This window comes from Rhinichthys klamathensis, unplaced genomic scaffold (genome assembly GCF_029890125.1).
Source record: "Rhinichthys klamathensis goyatoka isolate OS25496 unplaced genomic scaffold, OSU_Roscu_1.1 h1tg000033l_1, whole genome shotgun sequence".
Lineage (NCBI taxonomy): Eukaryota > Metazoa > Chordata > Actinopteri > Cypriniformes > Leuciscidae > Rhinichthys > Rhinichthys klamathensis.
In genome coordinates this window covers 189,528-215,678 of record NW_026606582.1, presented here as the reverse complement: position 1 = coordinate 215,678, position 26,151 = coordinate 189,528, and the positions used below count along the sequence as shown (strand labels likewise).

At 41.2% G+C, this 26,151-nt stretch overlaps 1 protein-coding gene across 4 annotated transcripts in view; it reads right to left on the bottom strand.

Annotated features, from left to right (window-relative positions):
• Positions 1–487: 487 nt before the first annotated feature.
• The window catches only part of ccdc136b (coiled-coil domain containing 136b), a 41,300-nt gene continuing 15,636 nt past the window's right edge, over positions 488–26,151 (bottom strand). For 2 of the 4 annotated variants that reach the window (XM_056245694.1, XM_056245695.1), the window contains 10 exons: positions 22,177–22,401; positions 18,184–18,258; positions 17,643–17,945; positions 15,412–15,447; positions 14,404–14,515; positions 13,065–13,344; positions 12,837–12,968; positions 12,130–12,195; positions 1,290–1,357; positions 488–977 (listed from right to left, as the gene is read on the bottom strand). In XM_056245694.1, coding sequence (XP_056101669.1) covers positions 12,160–12,195; positions 12,837–12,968; positions 13,065–13,344; positions 14,404–14,515; positions 15,412–15,447; positions 17,643–17,945; positions 18,184–18,258; positions 22,177–22,369 — 1,167 coding nt within the window. In that variant the 5' untranslated portion in view covers positions 22,370–22,401 and the 3' untranslated portion in view covers positions 488–977; positions 1,290–1,357; positions 12,130–12,159. The remainder of the gene's footprint in view (positions 978–1,289; positions 1,358–12,129; positions 12,196–12,836; positions 12,969–13,064; positions 13,345–14,403; positions 14,516–15,411; positions 15,448–17,642; positions 17,946–18,183; positions 18,259–22,176; positions 22,402–26,151) is intronic. The other 2 variants (XM_056245696.1, XM_056245697.1) reach the window with 2 other exon arrangements.

Genomic DNA, 26,151 nt, shown 5'->3' with positions numbered 1-26,151 from the left:
AAGAGACTGCAACTGGACCCATGCAAAAACAAGGATAAATATCTGAAGGGCATTAAATGTAGTCACGCAATGCTGATGTTGTTAACATTAACAATTTGAGAACAAAGTATAATTTGCACGGTTTGACGTGATATGATAAGCGATCGTTAGATTTAATCAGCGCGATTTACTGCAATGCTTTTTTTCCCTTAGTTGGTCAGAACAAAAGTGGATGTTACTTACTTGACATTTTCCGGTAAAAATTCTTATGTTGGTCATACTTCCAAAAAGTAGAATCTGTGATTCTGAATGACAGTATCCCCACCGGCACGGCGACTGACAGCCGCACATTCTCCTCAAAACATTGGATTCATCAGCGCTGTGCCGTGCCGAGGCACAACCCACGTAAAGTTGATAATTCCGCGAATAACTGCAATTCCAGATTTCGAACAGAGATGGCGACAAAGAGGAAAACTGGTGTGCGGACTACGGACTGCAGCTTTAAGTATTTTTAAAAGTAATTATTTTATTATTTTACTTTTTTCTTAAATTTTTCACAAACTTCAAATTTTATTTCCAATTTGGACCTCCTGAACAGTGCTTGTTTTGGCCTGTTACAATTAATATATTTCTTGCACTTCATCTCGTATTAGGAAGAATTCATCAATGTAGTCTTACCATGATATTGAATATATTTAAGCCTACAACACAACACAATCAGTAGCTATGGTGAATAAATCAAAAACATCATTAAAACTTACTTGCTAAACTAATAAAGCACATGTGAAATATTATAGGAAAAATTGTAATAGAGAATATAACAGAGGTAAGCGGTCGCTGCTTTTGAATTCTACCAAGAGCAGTCATGTGCGATTCAGAACAGGCTGAAAAAAAGTGATCTGTAGTGGGAACTTTTTGTCTTGGTTATTATTGCGAAAAGACAAAAGGACACAGAAAAAACAGAGCTCCAGATGTTATTGTAGAGGCTGTGATGAGTGCTGATCATATCGATGTTTGTGGTTGTCATCAGGGGAGAACATACGTAGGTAAGAAAAAAGTAATTGGCATGTTAATAATCTGGCACACAATAAATCACATTTCTCATTGATCAGTCTGACTATTATTTCTGATGTATATTCCTGATGTCAAAGCTAGATTATTTGTTATGATAAACAAAATAAATAAATATATGACAATGTCTAATTTACTCAAGTCATTAGAAAGCATAAAGTTTGTTTTTACAAAACATAGCATAAAAAACACCATTAAGACCAACATATAAATAACAATATCTCTATGTTTAATGTTACCTTTTGTTCTTTATACGATATAGTTCAGACCGCCGGCAACAAATCAATGGTTTATATGAGCATCATTCCTAGAAAGGAAAAGAGAAACTGGGTGATGCTGACATGATAGATATCTTGGAAAGAAATGACATGGAGACTAACAACAAAAGGAATGATATAGTGCACTATTTTTAATATTGAATATGGACTATATTGTAATATTATATCATATCATGTATTTATTTATTTGTTTATTTTTATAATTCAGATTGAGTGATCAGTCTACAGCTAAGCTCAAACACACAGTATATAAATATCTATGAATGTTCACCTAACTATGTGTATCTCACTGTGCAGAAAATATATCTGGGATTACATTTTTATGATATTGCACTATTTCTAGGTCAATAATCAAATTTGTGGCACTGACCATGTGAACTCAAAAGTTTCCGTTCTTGCACTGAAAAACTCAAGATGTGGTCCCAGTTTATATTATATGTCTTTAACTACTATGTACTTACATTAAAAACTGTAGTACTCTGCCCTGCATGCCATGGCCCTCCTGCAAGTATACCAGGCCAAGGCACTCAAAGAGCTGCATGAGGGTAGTTCTGACCCTGTCAAGTTTGGACTCTGTCAACCTGACTGTGGCGGGAGGGGGGTGGTTTTGCAAAATCTGTAGCGGGAGAGAGAGAATGGAGCCGAGCGGTGAGTAAGTAGCTAATTGCCGTAATTGGCGTCGAGAGATCGCATATAAGCCCGCAGGAACGAGAGAGAGAGAGAGAGAGGACTGGGACTGGGACTCGTACTCTGCCAGCGGAAAGAGTATTCATCTGAATGGTAAGAGTTTGAGAGCTGATCTGAGCGGAAAGAGTTTTCATCTGAATGGGAAGAGTTTGAGAGCTGATCTGAGCGGAAAGAGTGTAATTTGCATCATTGTTGTTATTGTTGCTATAGCGAGGCTATGGTGAATGCGCTGTGTGCGCGCCTTTTTGTTTATCTTTGTTTTATGAGAAAGTAAAGCTACGAGTCCCAGTCACACCGACCCTGTCTTCTTCCTTCCTTCTACACGTTGAACCTTGCTACACTGGTGCCGAAACCCGGGAAGGAAGAAGATCGCCGCCGCCATGCAGTCTCTGCCAGGAACGCCATTTGCGGACATCATCCAGTCGCTCGCCGGTCTGCACCAGGAACACCATCAAGCCCTGCTGGCCGTAAAGGAGGAACAGGACCAGCGCTTCGAGACGCTCCTCCGAGGCCAGCAGGCAGACCGCGAGCTGTTCCGGAGCTGGATAGCCTGGGAGGTTCGGCCCGTCCCCTCGCCAGATATGGTCTCGGCCCCGCCCCTACCTCTCAACAAAATGGGGGCCCAGGATGATCCGGAGGCCTTCCTGGACCTGTTCAAGAGGTCTGCCGAGGCCCGGGGATGGCCCCCTGCGGACTGGCCAATGCGGCTGATCCCACTGCTGTCCAGGGAGGCACAGGTGGCCGCACACCAACTGCCAGTCCAGAACCTCCTGGTCTATGAAGACCTCAAGCGTGCCATCCTCCAGCGGGTCGGCCGGACCCCAGAACAACATTGCCAGTGGTTCAGGTCACTGGGCCTCGAAGAGTCTGGCCGGACCTTCGTGATGGCACAACAGCTCCAGGGTGTCACAGCTCGAGTGTCACCCACTCCACCTCACCAGCCGCACAGCCACTCTCTCCACGTAAAAATCCTTGATCCGCTTCCTCCCACTGGGGTGGTGGGGAGGCCTGAGCCGGCCTGCTGGCATTGTGGGGACCCAGGGCACTTTATCGATCGGTGTCCGGTGATGGAGGTGGGGACACTGATCCGGGTCCCCGACGCGCCACAGGCTGCCCCCGATCAAGCTGGCCTGTACCAAATACCCGTGAGTATCAAGGGGGTTACATATCAGGCTTTGGTGGATTCAGGTTGTAACCAGACCTCTATTCATCAAAGCTTGATTCAACCTGGGGCATTGGATAATAGCCACATGGTTAAGGTACGGTGTGTGCACATGGAGGTGGTAGATTACCCGGTCTTGCCAGTGGAAATTCAATTTAGGGGTCAAAAGCATAGAGTAGAGGTGGCAGTTAACCCGCACCTCCGGCATCTGCTAATTTTGGGGACTAATTGGCCAGCCTTTAATAAATTATTGGGGTGTTTGTGTGCGGATGCCTCTTGGGCGAAGAGAGACAAAAGGAAGGCGGCGGTTGCTCAGGTGGGAGAAGCTGAGCCGGGACGTCTGGCACCTGATTCAGGGGAACAAATCGCTCTGGAGAGAATCATTCTCACAGAGCACGATGATTTTCCCCTGGAGCAGTCCCAGGATGATACGCTGAAACATGCATTTGATCAGGTCCGCTCTATCGGCGGCCAGCTACTCCACCCAGACCAACCGCTCTCCTATCCCTATTTTACAATTATAAAAGATAAGTTGTATCGGGTGACCCAAGACGCCCAGTCAAAGCAGGATACAACTCAGTTATTGATACCAAAAAGCCGCCGGGAAATGCTTCTTCATTGTAATCCAATGGCCGGGCGTTTAGGACAAACAGCTACACTAAACCGTCTCATGGCCCAGTTCTTCTGGCCGTGAATGTCAGTTGGTGAATCCACCGGCCAATCCAAAAGCACCTTTGTGCCCACTTCCCTTAATGCAGGTCCCCTTCGAGCGAATTGGCATGGACCTCATCGGGCCATTAGAACGGTCTGCACGGGGGCACCGCTTTGCTTTGGATTGCTTTGCTGGTGGATTATACAACGAGGTACCCCGAAGCAGTGCCGCTCTGCAGTATTTCCACTAAAAGCGCTGCGGGCGCACTGTTTCAACTAATCTCCCGGGTGGGAATCCCGAAAGAGATTCTCACCGATCAAGGCACGGCGTTTATGTCACGAACCATCCGCGAACTTTACGAATTATTGGGCATTAAATCGATTCGCACCAGCGTCCACCACCCACAAACAGACGGCCTGGTCGAACGATTTAATCGCACGTTGAAAACCATGATTCGAAAGTTCGTACGGTAAGATGCCAAAAATTGGGATAAATGGCTAGAACCCCTCTTGTTCGCGGTACGCGAGGTCTCCCAAGCCTCCACGGGGTTTTCCCCCTTCGAGCTCCTCTATGGACGCCAGCCCCGCGTGGTTTTGGATGTCCTTAGGGAGACTTGGGAGGACAGACCTTCGTCTAGCAAAAATGAAATTCAGTATGTCCTGGACCTGAGAACAAACTCCACACTTTGGGGCGGCTATCAATGGAGAATTTGTTACAGGCCCAGGACAAGCAGAGTCGGCTGTACAACAGGGGGGCTAGACTTCGTCAATTTGCACCGGGAGATAAAGTGCTTGTATTGCTCCCTACTTCTAATTCAAAATTACTTGCGAAGTGGCAAGGACCCTTTGAGGTCACGCGGCGAATTGGGGATCTCAACTATGAGGTAGTCCGAACAGATAGGGACGGGGCACATCAAATTTATCATCTCAACCTCCTAAAAAAATGGTCTGAGGCAGAATCAGTGATGCTGGCGATGGTGGTGAGCGGAGAGGAGGATCTCGGTCCAGAAGCGAGCCTAAAAACTCAATCTCTCGCCCTGGCCCCTAGTGGAGACCACCTCTCACCCTCCCAGCTCATTGATGTAAAAAGGTTACAAGCAGAGTTTGCTGATGTGTTCTCGCCCCTGCCTGGTCGGACCTCTACCTCATTCAGCACCACGTTGAGACAGATCCGGGCGTGGTCGTACGCAGCCGGCCGTATCGCTTGCCTGAACACAAATAAAAAGTAGTTCAGAGCGAATTAGAGGCAATGCTAGACATGCGAGTAATAGAAGAATCCAACAGTGAATGGGCGAGCCCGATAGTTTTAGTACCTAAAACTGACGGCTCGGTCCGGTTCTGTGTGGACTATCGAAAGGTGAATGCTGTGTCGAAATTCGACGCTTATCCAATGCCAAGGGTTGACGAATTGCTTGATCGGCACTGGACTTAACAAAGGGATATTGGCAGATCCCCTTGTCTCCCATGTCCAAAGAAAAGACAGCTTGTCACTCTTCCTTTCGGCTTGTTCAGGGCTCCGGCGACCCTTCAGCGTCTGATGGACAGGATTCTTCGGCCGCATGCTGCATATGCCGCTGCCTACTTGGATGATATCATCATCTATAGTGGCGACTGGCAGCGTCATATGCAGCAGTTGCGGGCTGTCCTGAAGACGCTGAGAAGGGCTCACTGCCAAACCGAAGAAGTGTGCAATTGGGCGTGTGGAAGTTAGATATCTGGGCTTCCACTTGGGTCATGGACAGGTGCGTCCCCAAATTGACAAGACGGCAGCAGTTGCGACCTGTCCGAGACCCAAGACCAAAAAGGAAGTTAGACAGTTCCGCTGACTGATCTAACAAAAAAGGAGGTACCAGATACGGTCCGGTGGACGGAGCAGTGTCAGCAGGCTTTTACTCAGATAAAGGCTGCTCTGTGTGGCGGACCGCTCTTGCATGCTCCTGACTTTTCTTTCCCCTTTATTCTACAGACGGACGCGTCGGACAGAGGGCTGGGCGCGGTCCTGTCCCAGGAGGTGGGGGGTGAGGAGCGGCCGGTGCTGTACATCAGTCGTAAGCTCTCTAAGAGGGAGACGATGTAAGCTCTCTAAGAGGGAGGCTGCAGGCCGGATGGCTCCCCGGCCTGAGTCGGGCGGTGGGGGTATGTGGTGGGAGGGGCGTGGTTTTGCAAAATCTGTAGCGGGAGAGAGAGAACGGAGCCGAGCGGTGAGTAAGTAGGTCAAGTGCAGATGATGAACACTTGTGTCTGATTGCAGTAATTGGCGTGGAGAGATCGCATATAATCCCGCGGGAATGAGAGAGAGAGAGAGAAGGACTGGGACTCGTACACTGCCAGCGGAAAGAGTATTCATCTGAATGGGAAGAGTTTGAGAGCTGATCTGAGCGGAAAGAGGATTCATCTGAATGGGAAGAGTTTGAGAGCTGATCTGAGCGGAAGGAGTGTTATTTGCGTAATTGTTGTTATTGTTGCTATAGCGAGGCCATGGTGAATGCGCTGTATGCGCGCTTTTTTTTTTATCTTTGTTTTTTGAGAAAGTAAAGCTACGAGTCCCAGTCACGCCAACCCTGTCTTCTTCCTTCCTTCTACATGTTGAACCTTGCTACACTGACATCCTGCCTCATGCAGGAACGGCCTCAGTCAGTGCTGAACTGCCTAAACTCACTCAAGGGCAGGACGGCGGCTCCACTAAAACTATTTCAGAGGCTCCTGGGGAATATGGCAATATGACCCTGACTGCATTGGCACATCAACTGCCTTAAGTTGCTAGCAGTACGGCTTGCTCTGGGCCGCTTCAAATCCCTGCTTCAAAGCAAGCACGTACTGGTCTGTACAGACAGCATTGCGACCCCTATGTACATCAATCATAAAGGAGGTCTACACTCCCGTCACATGTCACAACTCACCCACCAACTCTTTCTTTGGAGTCAGAAACATCTGTTGTCGCTTTCATGCCGTTCATATTCCAGGCATGCTCAGTCATGCAGCCGACGAGCTCTCATGACAGCCTATGCTTCCGGGAGAATGGAGACTCTATCCCCAGGCAGTCCAGCTAATCTGGAGACGCTTCGGAGCCGCACAGGTACACCTGTTTGCCACTCCGGACATGTCCCACTGGTAGTTGTTTTCCTCTCTGACCAAGGGGACCTTAGGCACGGATGTGCTGGCTCCGGGGCCTACGCAAGGATACATTTCCCCCAGTGAGCCTACTTGCACAGACACTGTCTTGCTATTTTCACCCTACTGGCCCAACCGGACCTGGTTTTCAGAACTCATGCTCCTCGCAACCCTTTGGCTTTCGCATCCAGACCTCTGTAACCTCTACTTTTGGTCTCTGGACAGGACTTAGATGATAGACACCATCACTTCAGCGAGAGCGCCCTCTACGAGACACGCATATGCCTTGAAGTCTCTGCCGGTGTTGATTACCCCCTAACTAGGCCGGAAACTACTCCAGGGACCTTCCATATATAGTACTGCCCTGTTGGCCAGTCCATATATATGTAAATTCCCACATGATATGTGGTCTCCGTAGCATCCCTTTCCATAGGTACGCTTTCCCAGTATTATCCAATAGTCTCAGAACAAACCTGAATGCGCGTTGCATGCACTCTCGCTTATATAAGGAAATATAGCTTCGCAGAGCAGAGTTTGCGATGAAAATCTCAAACGCCAATGTGCATTGGCTCATTTAGTTAAACTCGAAGATGATTGGACTAAAGTGAGATCCCAATTCGTCAGTTCAGTTCTGACGTAACGTCTACGTTCCCTCCTTCAGGGAACAGGGGTTACAATAGTAACCCTGACGTTAATACTATATTAAGTACATGTAACATATGCAACAAGGACATTGTAAAATACATTGTTACTGTATTTTTTTAAATATAAAAACGTTTTATGTACACAGTAAGTGCATTATATCAAATGATTAATTTAAATGTTAGTACATATAGTAGTTAAAGATACCTAATATAAAGTGGGACCCAAGATGCCCTTTGGTACTTTCTCAAATCATGCTGGACCATCAGGTTTTGTCCATGCCAGAACAAGTGCAACTGTCATTAAAGCAAAAAAAAAAAAAAACTATGGAAAACTATGGATGTAAAAATATGGAAGCCAAAGGGCAAAGGTGTCCTTGACCTTAATTTTTAATCATGTGGTGCTCAGAGTTTGATAACATGTGAAATGGATTTCAAAATAGCAGAGGAAACAGGTGAAGTCATCAACCTATTGGTGAGTGATGATTAGGAATAATGATCTTATTTAATTTACTGCCGTTTGGTGAGCACACAATCATGTCTAAATGAACATGCCCTGGAAGGTCTGTTTTCTTTGCCCCTGTCACATCCCACTGCTAACGTTTCGTTGAAATAATCACTTGCTGATACATTGCTAATGATTTCACTCACTCTCTGACACACAACCTCCAAACTATCTGACCTGCCCTATGTCTGTAAAGTAGAAGAATGAGACTCTCATTAATTTGGATAGCTGGCCCTCTTTTAATACAAAAGTATTGAACAAAACTAATTAATAATTAATTAATAAAGAATTTGTTATTTAAAAATTGTCACAATCCTAAGTCACAATCCCTGTCACCTTCAGCACTACATCTCCCAGAATCCTTCCTGGTCCACCACCTGCACGCATTCCACAATCATCACCAGCTGTCACTAATGCACACGCATTGTCTGGTCTTGTCTGGTCTCGTCGTTCAAAGCTGACCACTCACCTGAGAGACACTCACCTGAGAGACACATACCTGTACAATTCAACCTTAAGTTGTCTGCCTTCAGCTTCAGCCATTCGTAGTAGTGGGCAAATCGAGGCTCCATGAAACACTGAAACAGTTGAAGCAAACGTGCAGTATTGTGTCGAGGCTCCCCGTTGACACCTAGTGGTCACTTGCACGTGTTGATCTTAAACAACCTTGACAACAAGCCATTTAAAAATTAGTTGTTAAATAACTAATAAATAAAAGGCCACTCTAAAATGTGCAGTTTTACTGTATTGAGGGTGAGGGGTCCAAAAACCAGTCAGTATCTGGTGTGACCACCACTTGCCTCACGCAGTGCAACACATCTCCTTTGCATAGAGTTGATCAAGTTGTTGATTGTGGCCTGTGCAATGTGGGTCCACTCCTCTTTAATGGCTGTGCGAAGTTGCTGGATATTGGCAGGACCTGGAACACGCTGTCGTATACGCCGATCCAGAGCATCCCAAACATGCTCAATGGGTGACATGTCCGGTGAGTATGCTGGCCATGCAAGAACTGGGATGTTCTTTGAAACGCCTTTGGAGACGGCTTATGGTAGAGAAATGAAAATTCAATTAACGGGCAACAGCTCTGGTGGACATACCTGCAGTCAGCATGCCAATTTCACGCTCCCTGTGTGATAAAACTGCACATTTAAGAGTGGCCTTTAATTGTGGCTAGCCTAAGGCACACCTGTGTAATAATCATGCTGTCTAATCAGCATCTTGATATGCTACACCTGTGAGGTGGATGGATTATCTCGGCAAAGGAGAAATGCTCACTAACACAGATTTAGACAGATTTGTGAACAATATTTGAGAGAAATAGGCCTTTTGTGTATATAGAAAAATTCTTAGATCTTTGAGTTCAGCTCATGAAAAATGGGGTCAAAAACAAAAGTGTTGCGTTTATAATTTTGTTCAGTCTATCTATCTATCTATCTATCTATCTATCTATCTATCTATCTATCTATCTATCTATCTATCTATCTATCTATCTATCTATCTATATGTGTCTGTCTGCCTATCTATCTGTCTATCTATGTGCCTATATATTAATGTGTCACTATATATATCCTATCTGTCACTGTCTGTAGCCTATCAGTCAATGCAGCCTATGTAAATTTAAATCTAGCCTAAATATAACTGACCAAATCACATAAATGTCAATATATCGCAAAACATCCGCTATCTCAAAATCTCTCTCCTCTCACAAAAACCCATGAGGTGAAGATGCGTTAACTTCATTTTAAACTTTGTGGGAGTAGGTTGAGACAGAAGTGCGATTTGGTCTGTTCCCGACCCTGTCAATCAAACGCAGATTCGGCGGGTATGCCACCTGTCGAAACACTTGTGAAACGCTCCGACGCTTCATTTAGCCGTAGTCACGTGACATGGGTGTTTTGAATCACGCTTCGGAACAGGAGGATGTGTTTTGAAACATCTACGCTTCGCGATCTTGACAAAGCGTCAAAATGTAGGTTTTTCGCATCAGCCATCCCTACCATTCGGTCCACCATCTCCAACACTCTGCATCTGCAACAGATAAGACTGTTATCCACTGCCATTCCTTCTACAACAACCCATTTCTCAGTTTCTCACCTGCTTATTTCCATTGTCTGCCAAACCTAAACTTGTTATTTGGTTATTACCTGGGTTGCATCCTTCTGTTTTATGACAGAAGACCAGACCCAACTATGGGCCTTTTCCTCACCCCTTGTGATCCAGCGAATCTCCATTTTCCCAGATGGTAGTCCAGTTGAGGATTACGTAAAGGAATTTATTGAGCTTTCCAACTTGGTCCCATGGAATGATGGTACCATGAAGATCATGTTTTGGAGAGGATTGAACGACCATCTTTAACAGCAGATAGCGGCGTCAGCTACCACTTGTTCCCTTGAGAGCTATAGTGATTATGTGCTGTGGCTAAGTGGTTCTTCCCTCAATGTTGGTGAGTTTGAAGACACCAGTTTCACTCAGTCGCTTTCTCTCCAGTCCAATCCAGCCATCCTGGCATCAGAGATTTTGTCCATTGGGCCACCAAACACCACCGAACTCCTCGCAAGTCCTTCGACATCTTCACTCATCATGCGAACACAAGCGTCTCCAGCCGTCATGCCCACCAAGCCTGAGTCTCCAGTATTCCCTTGAGGCCGGAAGGCGCTAAAGACATCTTCCCCTATCAGGTCCCTACATCCAGAATCCGCTTCCAAATCCGTTCCAGTAATTGAAATCCCTGAGCCCGTTCCAGTGAGAGAAATCACTGAATCCATTCCAGTCTTTGAAATTCCTGAGCCTGTTCCAGTGAGAGAAATTCACCAGTCTGTTCCAGTGAGAAAAATTAACCAGTCTGTTCCACTGGGAGAAATTCCCAGTCTGTTCCAGCGAGAGAAATCCCAGAGTCCGCTTCAGTCCCAGAGTTCAGTCCCAAGCCTGCTCCAGCCCCGACATTCAGTGATAATTCCAGATGCAGAATCTGCTCCAACCCATGAGCCTGCTCCTGAGTCTGAGCCAAGTCCAAGGACTACTAAAGCCTCAGCGCCTCATTTAACCTCAACTCAAAGGAGGAAGCAGAGTAAGAAGAAACAGCCCAAAATTCAGTAATGAGTCCGCTCCAGCCTCAGAGTTCTGTATTGAGCCCGTTCCGGCCAAATAATCTACATTGGAGCCCACTCTAACCCCTAAATCAGCATCAGAACCCACTCATACCGGTGAGTTACCTCTAAATTTACCTCCAGTCCTTGAGTCCATATGAGAATTCTCCCCAGACAAAGAGTCCACTTCAGATTACACTCCGGTGAAGGCTCCAGCCCCTGACCAGAGCCCTGTGCTCGCCGTCATCCCTGAGCTCAGCCCAGTACCTGCTCTACCGCCAGAATCCAGCCAACATGGCAATCATGCCAGAACCCAGCCAGATACTTCCAAGCCCAGAGGATTCTGAGACCCCTCTACCAATGATTGTTCCCCCTGTTATGACGTTGGCCATAATGTGTGTTTGGGCCACACACTGCTCTATCACTTGTATCAAAGTGGAGGTATTCATCCCAGTAATTCAAATTTGTCCAGAGACGACCAGGGAGGTCGTTCCCAAGTTTGCAGTTTGTCCAGATATGACTATGAAGGACGTTTCCCAGTCTTCTGTCTGTCTAGATATGACCACAGAGGTCATTCCCGAGTTCCCTGTTTTCCCAGATACGACCAAGAGGGTTGTCCCCAAATTTTCTGTCTGCCCTAATACGACTAGAAAGGTTTTTCACGAATTTCCTATTTGCCCTAGTATCAAAGCCATGGAGGCCAATCCTTCATGGTCCACTGCGCTACCTGCACCGCCAGTGCCACCCTGGAGGCTACCCATCCTGCCGACGCCCGCCCTCCCTCCCTCCCTGGATGGATTCTATTAGGCATGAGGTCACGCCTTCTGGGAGGGGTGGGGGAGGACTGTCACAATCCTAAGTCACCAGCCCGGTCACCTTCAGCAATTAATCTCCCAGAATCCTTCCTGGTCCTCCACCTGCATTCATTCCACAATCTTAACCAGCTGTCACTAATCACCTCATCAACATCAGTTGTCTGCCTTCAGCTTCAGCCATCCGGTCCACCATCACCAACAATCTGCATCTGCAACAGATAAGACTGTTATCCACTGCCATTCCTTCAACAACTACCCATTTCTCAGTTTCTCACCTGTTTACTTCAATTGTCTGCCAAACCTGCAAATAAACTTGTTATTTGTATTTTACCTGTGTTGCATCCTTCTGTGTTATGCCAAAAATAGTGCAATAATGAAAAGCGTGTTTAAAGTGTGTTTTTGTTTAAAAGTATCCATATTTGTAGAAACATTCATAAATGCTCTGGAAGGATGGAACGTTATTCAATTTGTCTGTCTTCATCAAATGTAGGGATACAGTGGAATTCAGTTTATTGTTAATTTAACATCACATTAATCCTCATTAAACCTGATGGTTCATCTCTATTACTATTCAAAGTATAATAATATCCCAGATTATAAATTTATATAATAAAATTTCTTGCATTCAGATATTATTCAAATTTTATTTTCAGGTATACTGACATATATATATATATGTATATATATATATATATGTCACCTATATATATAATTTAGAAATTAAAATGATTTAAAAACTATTACTTATGTGTATATTTATGTAGAATTATAAGTTGTTATAAAATGGCATATATACAGTATATATATATATATATATATATATTCACCTACTTTAATATAATCAATGTACCTCTTTTACGTCAGCAGCCCTCTCCATCTCTTCCCTGCAGCGCAGTAACTCTAGCTCCAGTTCCGCTCGCTCCTTCTGACTGGTCTCATACATTTCTCGCAGATTTTCTAGTTCATTCTTTACTCCATCACACTAAAAAACACAATTAAGTAAAATGTAGAGAACATATTCTTAAGAAATCTTTAATATAAAAAAAAAAGGGAAAAAAAAGGACATCAGGGTGTGTACCTCTCGCTGCACGTGTGTGGCCTTCTCTTCTGTTTGTTTGAGTTGATCTCTCAATGAGAGGATCTCTGAAAAACCTCCTGTCCAGCTAGTGGGGGTGATAGGTTTGCCTTCAAACGATATATTCTTCTGGATACCTGCATCCACCAGCCTGCAGTTGGAGCCTATTTGATTCACACTCATATAAGAACCTCCGGTTTCCATCTCTGTTCCACACTGCATATAGTTTCCCTCTTCTGTCTCTTCCTGTTCTTCTTTGAGAGATATGTAGGAACTGCCTGAACTGTGACATAAAAGCCAAAACAAGATGCATAAATACAGGAGTGAAAGGAAGTCTTTTCTTCCCTATTGTGATGTATATCCACGTGAACCGGCTTCTGGAATAAAAAAAAAAAAATGTAGGGCAGGACTTGAATTCGTCATCTGGAATTGCTGGATCATAGGAAGTTGGGTCTTGCTAACTAAATGGAGGCAAATCTGAACAAGTAGTGCTCACTGCAGAGCCTATTGACGTTCAGCTCTGGATGTAATAGGTGAAGCTTGACCTAGTTCAGCTCCACCTCTGTGGAACTTATGGATGGAGTTATGTTTAGCGGTATGGTTAGGTTGTGGTTGGTCTGCCTAGCTCCAATGAAATCCAAATCCAAAATTTTGGGATATCTAATCTATGTCTTTTAGACAGAAAGGCATGGAATATGAGTAACACATTCTACGGAGCCCCTAAAGGTTAGGCTTGCTGCGGTAGCTGGTTACTTTACAGTACATCAGACTTAACTTATCATGTGAAGATAGTACAGAGAGATGACTGATGGGACTATGTCGGAGGTTTTGGTGCGCAACTGATCCTGAGCGTCATTGACACATCAAAAATGTGTGGTCAGTACTGCTGCTCCCTGCAGTACGTCTGATCGCAAATTCAAATGTTATGTTCCTAAAGTTTTTTTTTTTTTTTTTTAGCAGATAAATATCCTTTTCTGGAAAATACAATAAAAAATTATGAGATTGTTAGATTTGATAGAAAACTTTTGTCCAATAAAGTGCTTACTGGAATGTGAATCTCCCTCCACCCTCAATTAATCCAAACTCTGAATGGATTTGCCAGGCTGTGCTGTAAACTCAAGGCTGTTTGCAATTTCTTTAAAAAAATAACTCTGGTAAGTCCGGCCCCAGTTTCCAGTTTCAATAGGAATTATGTCAATGCCGGAAAGAGAATTTCAACGATAGTTTCCAAAAAGTTGTGATAAATGCTTTCATTCAACATATGTACAAGTTTCACAAATTCCAGATGACATAAAATGCCAGAACTGGAGACAATTGAGTATCAAAAGGTGTAGTTTCTCACCTCCTCTTTTGTAGCATGTGCAATCTATGAGTCAGTCTTGTGTTTTCATCTTGCAGTGCATGACATTGTTCCCTCAGACTCTTACATTCATCCATCAATTGACCCACATCACCTGATCAAGTAATACAAGAAAATAGAACGCTATGAGCGCATGGGTATTAACAATACTAGTTTATATTTGTAGAGAGACACTTTCTAAACAAAGCAACCTACCTATCATCTATCATATTTGATCGACAGATAAAAATGGTGGTTCATAATTGCTTCTTCTATTTAATTTTGGGACCTGCCAAACATACGTTGCTCGCTTGCAGCTAGTACAAACTGCTGCTACAAGGTTGTTAATTAATGCTGGGAAAACGGATCATGTTACTCCCTTGTTATCCTTTTTAGGATGATATGACTACCAGTACAATTTAGGATACAATATAAGATTCTTAAATATGTTTTTGAATCACTTCACGGAATGGTGCCAGAATACTTAGCTAAACTTATTAAGCCCTACAGTCCAGGCGTAATACTAAGATCATCAAACAAGTTTCTTCTAACTGTTCCTCGTGGGTGTCTCAAATTGAAGGGTGATCGTGCTTTCTCTGTCACTGGCCCAAGATTGTGGAATAACCTGCCAATGAGTGTTAAATCTTTCTTAACTCAATGTTTTTATGGATGGCTTACAATCTTATTTGTATTCTTTGGCATTTTAGTACATGGATGTTTTTATGTTTTGTCTTGTTGTTCTTTTGCTTTCTATTGTAATGTACAGCACTTTGGAACTACTGTGTAGCCTGTAAGGTGCTGTATAAATAAATAAATAAACGAACAAACGAACGATACTGAAATATGTTGCATGTACTAAAAAAAATAGTACACCAAAAAAAAGCATGTCAAGGAACCAATAATTGTATTAGTGACTGAAGTGAGTTGGTTGTTTTTATTATTATTATTATTATTATTATTATTATTATTATTTATTGCACATTATGAAAGAGGTAAGTTTACAATGCTTACCTGAAACCACTGTATTTATATCTGCTAACTCCATACCTGCAAATAACAATTCAATTATTTACAATACATCCCCCAAAATCCTCTTACTCACATTGTGACCAATACATAGTACTTTTCTTCACCCCTTTCTTGGCCTTACATTGACTGGAACAATCATTCCATCCAGCGGGATGCATGTAGTCATCCAGGCTCTCAAAAGCTTCAGTGTCAGAGTTTACTGCATCTTCACATAACAATGACAATTACCCACACCATCTGCTATTCTGTAGGAGCTCTTCCCCGCTGGACACTGAGTGCTGCAAACGTTTCTGAAATGCTTCAGGGTTCCACCCTTTATTAAAACTAGTGTGATTTATGGTCATCACTGCAGGACGCTAACCAGCTTTAGAAATTAAGTGAATTTATCATGCATTGATTTCAAAATGATGTCAACATGGACATTGGTGGATGTTTCAGACATTGTCTAAATAAAAAGATAAACATATTACATGAAAAAAAAATACAATTAATTGAACTGATTGTGAAATTTCAGATTATCAGAACCCTAATTTCTAGCTTTTGGGGCAAGGTTTCTAAAATTATAACAGAATAGTATTCCACATTAATTGTAATTAATTATTCACCTGTCAGGTTTTATAAACTGGCCAAGAGCTATTTTAATTATTGCTTGTAATAATAAAACACAATATTATTATATAAAACCATTAAACTAGTTTTCCACCAGGGATTAGCTTTTTAAGAAAAGAAAAAACAATTTATATATTTTCCCTTTTTTTCTATTGAAACCTGTTTTAAATTGGATTTGTGACTGTGTTGTGTTTGTATGTATTGTAACTTATTTTCATGAACTTTTTAATTTAACTAGTATTTTAATCTAACTATAACTATAGTGATTGCATGTTATCTGGTGACAGATGTTAATTTTTAAAAAGTATTGGGAATATTGTTTTAATTTTCAATATATATCTAGTTGATAGGTCTGTTACATGCAATCTGCTAGCAATCGCATAATTTACTACATGGCACAAGCTGATTGGCCTCTATCCATTGCTTGCTCAACATAGTCTGGTTCAGTGTTCACTCTGAAACTCTCCACCTCCCCCAGCTCCACATGTCTAGATCTGCTACGGGATTTGTGCATGTCTATTTATGCAGCAGCAGCATATCTTACATGCTCACAGCAGCATGTCTGGGTATCTATTGGCAGTAGCAAGTCGATACTTGTCCATTCCAACCATATCATATTCGTAGCAGATCTATTCCACCAAGATTAAATAACTTAAAGGGTTAGTTCACTCAAAAATGGAAATTATCCCATCATTTACTCACCCTCAAGCCATCCTGAATCCTCCAAAAATCCTGACTCTTCCAAGCTTTGTATTGGAGTAAATAGAGCCTGAGTTTTTGAAGCTCCAAAAAGTGCATCCATCCATCATAAAAGTAATCCTTACGGCTCCAGGGGGTTAATAAAGGCCTTTTGAAGTGAAGTGATGTGAAGCATTTTTGTAAGAAAAATATCCATATTTATAACTTTATAAACTATAATCACTGGCTTCTGGTAACGACCGTACGCGAGTCTAGTTTCGGCAGAAGAGCCTCTGACCCGACGTATGACGTAGGATGTAGGAGTAGCGTAAATAGGGCTAGGCAACAAACTCAAGCTCCTCCCACATTTCTCTTTAAAAAATCTCGTTTTGTAAGCTCCCCTAGCTCCACCTGTATTTTTCTAACAAAAAGGCCTTTATTAACCTCCTGGAGTCGTATGGATTACTTTTATGATGGATGGATGTGCTTTTTGGAGCTTCAAAAACTCAGGCTCTATTCATATTATAAAGAGCCAGGATATTTTTTTATATAATTCCAATAGTGTTTGGCTGAAAGAAGAAAGTCATATACACCTGATGGCTTGAGGGTGAGTAAATTATGGGATAATTTTCATTTTTGGGTGAACTAACTTCTTAACATCTGGGATTTAACACCGTCAGTTTTTTAAGTCAGTTTTAAGCTAAACTGTTGTCATGAAAAGTTGTTTTTGTCAGTTCAATTGTAACTCCCCATTTTCATTTAAGTTTTAGTTGTAATGTCTCAGTCATTCATTTAAAACATTATAATAAGGTTCTCACATTTGTTTATGTTAGTACTTGGTATCAAAGTAAAATTGTGAAAAATCTTAAATGTAGTAACCTGACAATCTGACTAAGAGCTCTTTTAGTCCAGTGTTTTGTTCTCACCTTCTTTCCTCTGCTTTTGGCGGAACTGGCTCTTCATCTCTATTTCCGCTCGGAGAGTGACGATCTCCTGCTCATACTCCTGTCCCGTGTTCTCCAGTCGTGAGATTTCAGCCCGTAAACGGCAGAGCTCCTCCTGCAGACTGGCGATGTCGTTCTCCCTTTCGGCCGCAGCCTCCTCCGCCGCCTGCTGCAGCACCAGCACCTCCTCCTGTGCTGTTCGCAGTTCCTCCTGCGCTTCCAGAAGCTCGCTCTCCTTCTCCTCCTCTAGACTGTCCATCTCTTCCTGAACAGAACGAAGCTGGGCTACAGGGGTTGGGAGATAATACGAAACGTATGACTTTTATGAACCAAACTCAGTCAAAATGTGGCAGCATTTTTTTTCACCTCCTTCTTTACAAATATTTTAAATAAAAACTGCATTTGCTTTGATATTTTGTCAACTAATGCAATACTATTCATATTTTTAGGTAAATATTTCTGTGGGGCAACTTCAAATCAACCTCCTATTATCTTGGGTTTGTGTATTCAGAGTCTATGTTACCTTGCAGACGCTGGATCTGTCTTGTGAAGGCCTCTGCCTGATGAGCACTAGCTAAACGTTCCTCCTCAAGAAGACCTGAACAGGGATAGAGAAATACATATTATATATAAAATGTCAGCCACCTCATACCTCATCCGGAAGGGTATTTGATACAACAGCACTCTTGCTTGTGTAATATAGTTTTTATACATAATTATGTATGTATATATATATATATATATATATATATATATATATATATATATATATATATATATATATATATATATATATATATATATATTAGGGATGCACCGATACCACTTTTTTCAGAATGAGTCCGATACAGATACTTTCATTTTCTGGTACTTGCCTCCCAGCTAGAAATTTTACCTTCCCAGAACGTTCTGAGAACGTCCCCGCTGGTGTCAAGGACGTTGCCTGGTAACGTTCCCACAACGTTCCCAGACAGTCACGATGTGGAGTTCTTTAAAGGGTTTGGGGACGTTATTTGGAGGACCTTCAGGGAACATTCAGGACGTTCCCTGAAGGTCCGCCATTCTGGGAACATTTAGAAGACCATATTTAATTCACAAATCCAATGTTTCCAAAACATTCTGAGAACGTCCTGCAGAACTTTTAGGGACCAACTTAGAATATTATTTTTTGTCCTATTAAGGTCTTCTGTTATATTTAAAGAATAAGAAGCTGATGCTTCTCCGCTTCAACCTGATCTGCAGGCTCTGTGTGTGTGACAGGAGTTTTTTTTTTATATATATACTGTGTACATTTTGCTGCCATTGTTGCTGAGCTTAAAACGTCTGCATTCTTGATTTTATAATAACAATTGTAACAGACTGTTTTACATCAACGAGCCAAATAGCGGGATCACCACATCTTTTTTCCCATGGAAAAGTGGTGTAGCCTTTACCAAATAATAGGAAAAAATGACAATAAAAGAAAAGAGACAAAAATAATACAAACATATTCTAAAAACCCTCGCATTGAACTTCATGCCGCTTAGATTTCGTGAGGAGACCCTGCAGGCTATGTAAACAAGAGTTCAAATAAGCAAATTGGAATAGGCCTAGCGCTTACATTAGCTTGTTTATCTAAAAAAAAGCCAATATAGCCTGACCATCTACACGAGAATGGTTCATTAAAATAACTTTACATGATAATCACATTGGCTTTTTCTGGCTCGCTGTCGGTGAAGAAAACAGGAAAAAGACCGCCGTCAGGTGTCCGTCCGAGAAGGGTCCAGCCCGCAGACAAACCAGATAAACGTGACAGAAGTTGACGGAAGTTGAACCTCGGTTCGTCCCACGTCACCGCGCACAAAACGTGATGCATATGAGAATGTTCTCATTAAGTTAGTCACAAAACGTTCTCATATGGTCAACAGAGAACCATATGGGAACGTCCTATGTCCTCTTTGTAATGTTGCTATGTGACCATAAAATAACCAATATGGAACGTTCCCTTAAAGTCACATAAAGAACGTCATTGTATGACCAACTTAGACCCATATGAGAACGTTTTGATTACATCCTCTTTGTACCGTTGTTGTGTGACCATAAGATTACCCTTACGGAACGTCCCCCTAAAGTCATATAAGGAACGTTATAATATGACCAACTTAGAACCATATGCGAACGCTCTGATTATGTCCTCTTTGTAACGTTGTTGTGTGACCATAAAATAACCAATATGGAATGTCGCCCTAAAGTCCTATAAGGGAGGTTATTTTTATGACCAACTTAGAACCATATTAGAATGTTCTCATTAAGTTAGTCACAAAACGTTCTCATATGGTCAACAGAGAACCATATGGGAACGTCCTTATTATGTCCTCTTTGTAATGTTGCTATGTGACCATAAAATAACCAATATGGAATGTTCCCCTAAAGTCACATAAAGAACGTCATTGTATGACCAACTTAGACCCATATGAGAACGTTTTGATTACGTCCTCTTTGTAACGTTGTTATGTGACCATAAGATTACCATTACGGAACATCCCCCTAAAGTCTTCAGGATTTAGCATTAAGCTTTGTATCAGTAGAAAACCAGGAGTATTTTCGAATTACCGTGCGAAATGGTCATCGTAATAAACATCGTTGTTATGTGACCATAAGATTACCATTACGGAACATCCCCCTAAAGTCATTTAAAGGGATACTTCAGGATTTAGCATTAAGCTTTGTATCAGTAGAAAACCAGGAGTATTTTCGAATTACCGTGCTTCCCCCCCCCCCCCCCCTCATATCCCCCTCATATGAGAGAAAAATTCATTTTTCGTCTGGAATAAATCCTCCGATGGCGCAGTTAATCGTCATCGGAGGATTTTTGTGCCAGAGGCTAAAGACTGCAGCCAGTGTTCCGCATGTTTTCACCACGCCCATATGGGGCGGGATCTCACTCACAGAATGTAAAGAGAGTGTCAGCCATCTTTCTGTAGAAGCTACAGGCTCTTGCCTCTTGTGTAGAAAATTTGTATAGTAGGCTAATCACGATGGCGGAAGGTAGTTTTGAAGTTGAAATGGCAGAAGGGGATTTCGAAGATCTGTTGCGAAAATCTGATGCTCGCGGCTACCTGTACGAACCGCAATACAGCGATAAACAGTTGCGGGAGATGGAGGAACAAGAGCCGGAGCAGGAGAAATAGTAGTGAAATAAAAAATCTCCATTACATTTATATTTCGTCTGCAGCTAAAAAAAAACTTGGGCTCCAGCATCCCCACGACCCTACAGAGGACAAGCGGTTTGGAATGGATGGACATTTATGTGCAAGGAAAATATTTAAGAGAGAGTAAATTCTCACAGTAAAATTAAAGACTTTATAGCAACCCAAAACTCAGCAAGGGAGACTTTGTCCCTCTTAATGTAAATGGGACTTGTATATACATGTAAATGTATATACATACAGTACATAAACATGGAGAGTATCCCATCCCCCTGCCCTCTTTCCCCATACTTCAAGCATTAGGCCAGAGTGTCTAATTTGTGGGTCTTTATACTATATGTTCTGTTTTGAGTATAAGAATGCAGTCACGAAATGTGCAACTCAAAATACTTGAAACCTCTCTAGGACAACTTTAGAGGTTGAGACTGATCTATGCAATGTCTGCGATCATGAATGAGCAGGAACAGCAGAGCATGGTGACTGGAGATGATCCCGGAATAAAAGCATCTGCTGCCCTATAGAGCTGGTCAGGACAACCCGTCTGGAATCTTCCCTCAGCATGCAGCTGTCATTTCACATGCCTGTCGTGTTACACACAAACAGCCCACAGTCACAGACCCCCGCACAGGGAGATCATTACCAGAGTCCCAGGAGTCTGTCTGCTATACAGCAGGTGACTCATTAAAGAGCTATAAAGGGCTATATATAGAAACTATTTTACTGGGCCTGTCATTGAGTCAAACAACTCATGGAGCAAAATACACAGACAGACCACATTTATCTATATCTCTGACAAATAACTTTAAGAAACATAATTTAAGGACATTGTGCATTAAGGTAACTGTAAGTATTAGTCTTTTGCCCAATGCCAATTTCATTACAATTATTAGAGGATCAACATTCTGAGTTTATGGTTTGTATATGTTGTATAATATGTTTTATGGAGATATTTTAGGTCGTATAATCCATTATATACCAAATATGCAGTCTGTTATAAAATATTTAATTGTTTAAAGTTACAAGTTTGACATTTAACCATTCATTGTATTCTAAAAACATTTCATTCAAAACTGTAAAAAAAAATTTTTTTTTAAAGTATTGAAACCAAGGCACAAAAATGACTCATTCTCTATTTTTGCTACTTTATGGCATGACTTTATAAACAATATTGTGTTTATTTCAAATGATCAGAGAAAGATAAAGAGGGGGGGGGGGGTGTAGTCATGTCCATAATGATTCACATAAAATTATGCACAAAAAAAGTGGCCCTCAAAGTAAATAATAAATGCAACTTTAAGGTCATTACTGTGTTTTTCAGGGAGTCTCACCTTGCAGCTCTAGAAAGCCCTCCTCGTGTTTCTGAGACGCGTCTCGAGCTTCTTCCAGCTCAAGCAGGAGCTGCAGTACCTGAGCCCTCAGCTCCTCCAGCTCCTGTTCCTCAGACACACCAGTCTTCTCATCCTTCACCTCCTTCTCCTCCTCTGCATCACTCAGGACGCTGCGCTCTTTTTCTGTGCTCATGACACACTGCTGAAGTCAGATCACTCTGTCACCTGAACAGTAGACAAAGGAAACAACGTTTACAACTGAACAAATGAATAATCAACACTTTTCTCTCGATGTGTCTCTGTGTGTTCAACAAACTTCCAAAAAGGGAATTCATTCAAGGAATTATTTGGGTTTTGATTTAGTTTCTGCTCTGCATCATGGCTATTACACATTAACAATGGTAAATAAATAAATAATCACAATAAACAATTAAATGAATGTTCGTTCACAGACGTGCATAAGAAAAATTCTACACAGCTCATTTAATCAGATTTTAATCTTAAAATCACTTTATAGCCAGTAGTCACTTACACAAATGATATAATCAAACAACACATTGCCTCAAAACAACCTAAATATTACAGATTTTGTGCATGAATCATCAGCACTGGTGTTAACTCATTTGTCAATAAAAACTTTTTTTTAGATAACTTACATTTAAATATGAAATTGGTTTTAGCATAAATAATCTGATTAATAGCTCCCTCTTGTGGCAAAGAGGGGCATGCAAAACACCCATGCATTGTCATCTGTCTTTGAATTGGTGCTTCTACAATGTGCATCCCCTTTAAATGAGTGAGGAGTGTGACGACTATGAGTCTTCTCCAGCTCCAGAACTCACAGGGGCTTTTGGTGAGCTGCCTGGACAGACAAGGTGGCGCTATAATAAGCAACTTTACGTTTTAGCTAAAACTTTATGTGGCAGAATCAAATTTCTTGTTTCTTCTGATTCCTGGCTTTAACCCGAACAATAGTAAATATTTTTTATGATTATCATTATCCATCATTATCCATCATTCTAATTTGTTAAAAAAGAACTTGACCAAGCTTTGTTTGTACACATTAAACCTTAGATACTCTATATAGACCAAGCTGACAAAAAAGTTATCAAAAGAATTTTGATCTATTAAGCCGTTTAGCGATTACGATTATTAGCGCCCAAGCCCCAAAGGAGCAGAAGCTCTATTGTTTTGCTAAGGACTATTATTAGGGCCCAAGCCCTGAAAGGGCAAAGTCCCTACTGTTTTTCTAAGGATTATTATTAGGGCCCAAGCCCTGAAAGGGCAAAGGCCCTATTGTTTTCCTTAGGATACTTCTTATTTTATTATTTATTCGGGGTCCTTAACATGCAACTCTTGAAAATTTGCACACTGGTCAGAATCCGCAGCCAGGCCTTATTCTTTACCCGATTTGCTTCAAACTTCGTAGACATCAGAATAATGTTAAAACATGCCAAATGTAGACCTGTGAAGGGTTTATCTTACATAAGGGATTAAAGTAAGGACAAAAAAGGGAAAGAGGAAGTGTCTTATATCTTGTAAAATCATTGTTTGATTTAAAGGGATAGTTCACCAAAAAAAATTAAAATTAGCCCATGATTTACTCACCCTGAAGCCATCCTAGGTGTATATGACATTCTTCTTTCAGACGAATACAATCGGAGTTACATTAAAAAATGTCCTGGCTCTTCCAACTTTTATAATGGAAGGCAATGGGTATATTTTTATGGAAGTCCATCAAAGCGCATCCATCCGTGATAAAAGTGCTCGAAACGGCTCTGCGGGGGTTAATAAAGGTCTTCTGAAGTCAAGCTTGTGTAAGAGAAATATCCATATTTAAAACTTTATCGACTAAAATAACTAGCTTCCAGCAAATGGTCGTACACAAGTCAACTTACACCAAAAGAGTAACACTTGACCTTGACGCACAACGTAATGACGAACGCGGTTGCCCAGCCCTGTTTGTTTAACCCTTTAAGTGTCACCCCCCTTTTTTTGAATATACATGAAAATGCACATTTCGAACTTAAATGGTTGTAATTCAAGAATGCTTTGGAATATAGACGTAAGATTGGTCTTGTTTTAAAGAAGACATTTGGCAGATTTTTGTAGAAGTGAAATAAATTAAGAAAGTGAAACAGAAAAAAAGTTATAGAAGTTTGAGTTTATGAAAATGTACAATGTAAAAAATTTAATTATTCATATTTTATATAAAATATTTATTTTCAAAACCTGGGCGACTCTAAAACTGCAAAAAAATCAAAGCCAAAAATCTGAACAAGTTGTGTTTCAAATTTTAGGTTGATATCTCAAAAAATGAGCTTTCAGTAAGATTTTGTTTGGGCGCAGTACCAAACTTTTTCACTAGATGACAACCAGACTCCATTACTGCCCATATAAGGGCGCCTCCATTTCCATATGTGTTTTGAGTGATATGAACCATTATTTCCACAATTTTCATACAATTTATGAAGTAGACATCCTATTCAGAAGTAATATGAGAAGTTTGGCAGATTTTGATATGATTTCAACCTCTAAGAAACATAAAAAGAACACGCATGTGCGTTTTAGCTTCCTGCCACATCATATAATTTTTTTCTTTATATATAAAAAAAAAAAAAATCAGACCTTTTTTTTTTTTAAATAATTGAATGGATGCTATCTTTTGAACTCTTGGCATGAAAACAAACTGAGGTTTCTACCCTTCTTTCATGATTTTTCATGTTCATCACTATTTCAAAATAAAGGTCTAAGAGTATGAAAATATTATTGTTGCAAATTGATAAATTACGGCTCCTCTCTAATTTATTTTGAAAATCAATCACCAAATATGGAAACTAGAGATTTTAAGCTTTCCAATGATATATAGTTTGTCAAGATTAGTTTAGGTTTAGTATAGGATATTACTGTTTTAAAAATGTAAAGGATTTGGGCCCACCGGTGGGCCCGTGACACTTAAGGGGTTAAACTGCGAGAGGTGTCTAAACTTACGCTACTCCTACATCCTACGTCATATATGCATCACTGGTTACTCTTTTGGCGTAAGTCGACTTGCACACAGCCGTCTGCCGGAAGCTAGTTATTTTAGTTGATAAAGTTTTAAATATGGATATTTTCCTTACACGAACGCATCGCTTGACTTCAAAAGGCCTTTATTAACCCCCTAGAGCCATTTCGAGCACTTTTATCACGGATGGATGCTCTTTGATGGACTTCCAAAAAAATGTACCCATTGACTCCTATTATAAAACTTGGAAGAGCCAGGACATTTTTTTATATAACTACGATAGTATTCCTCTGAAAGAAGAATGTCATATACACCTTGGATGGCTTCAGGGTGAGTAAATCTTTGCCTTTTCAGGGCTTGGGCCCTAATAATAATCGTTAGAAAAACAGTAGGGACTTTGACCTTTCAGGGCTTGGGCCCTAATAATAGTCCTTAGCAAAACGATAGGGCTTCTGCCCCTTTGGGGCTTGCTAATTTTAATTTTTAGCTGAACTATCCCTTTAAATTAAATCACGATTGTATGTTTGGTAATTGAACCTGAATGAATTTAAAATTAATTATTTCAGATCAATATATTTGTTTTCTTTCAAATTTTGTATTTTGAGATTAATTCATTACACTAAACAATATTCTCCTCTGAATTATACACCATGTAATTCTATATAAAATAATACTAACATTAGAAAAAAAACACATTTGAATTTCTTTTTCAATCAATGTAGTATGTGTCACTTAAAAATAAACAGATTAATGCTATCTGTTTGAGGTCAAGACATATTACTGAAATCAAAAACAAATGTAATATATAGTATAGCATTATTTTTAAACAGGGTTAGATAAATCTTGAACAGTGTTTTAAAGATCAAACTCCTGTTGCTAAGAAAAGAGTTTTAATAAAGACCTCCTGAAGCGAAGCGATGAGTTTGTATAAGAAAATTATTCATATTTAACGTTACAAAGTAAAATTC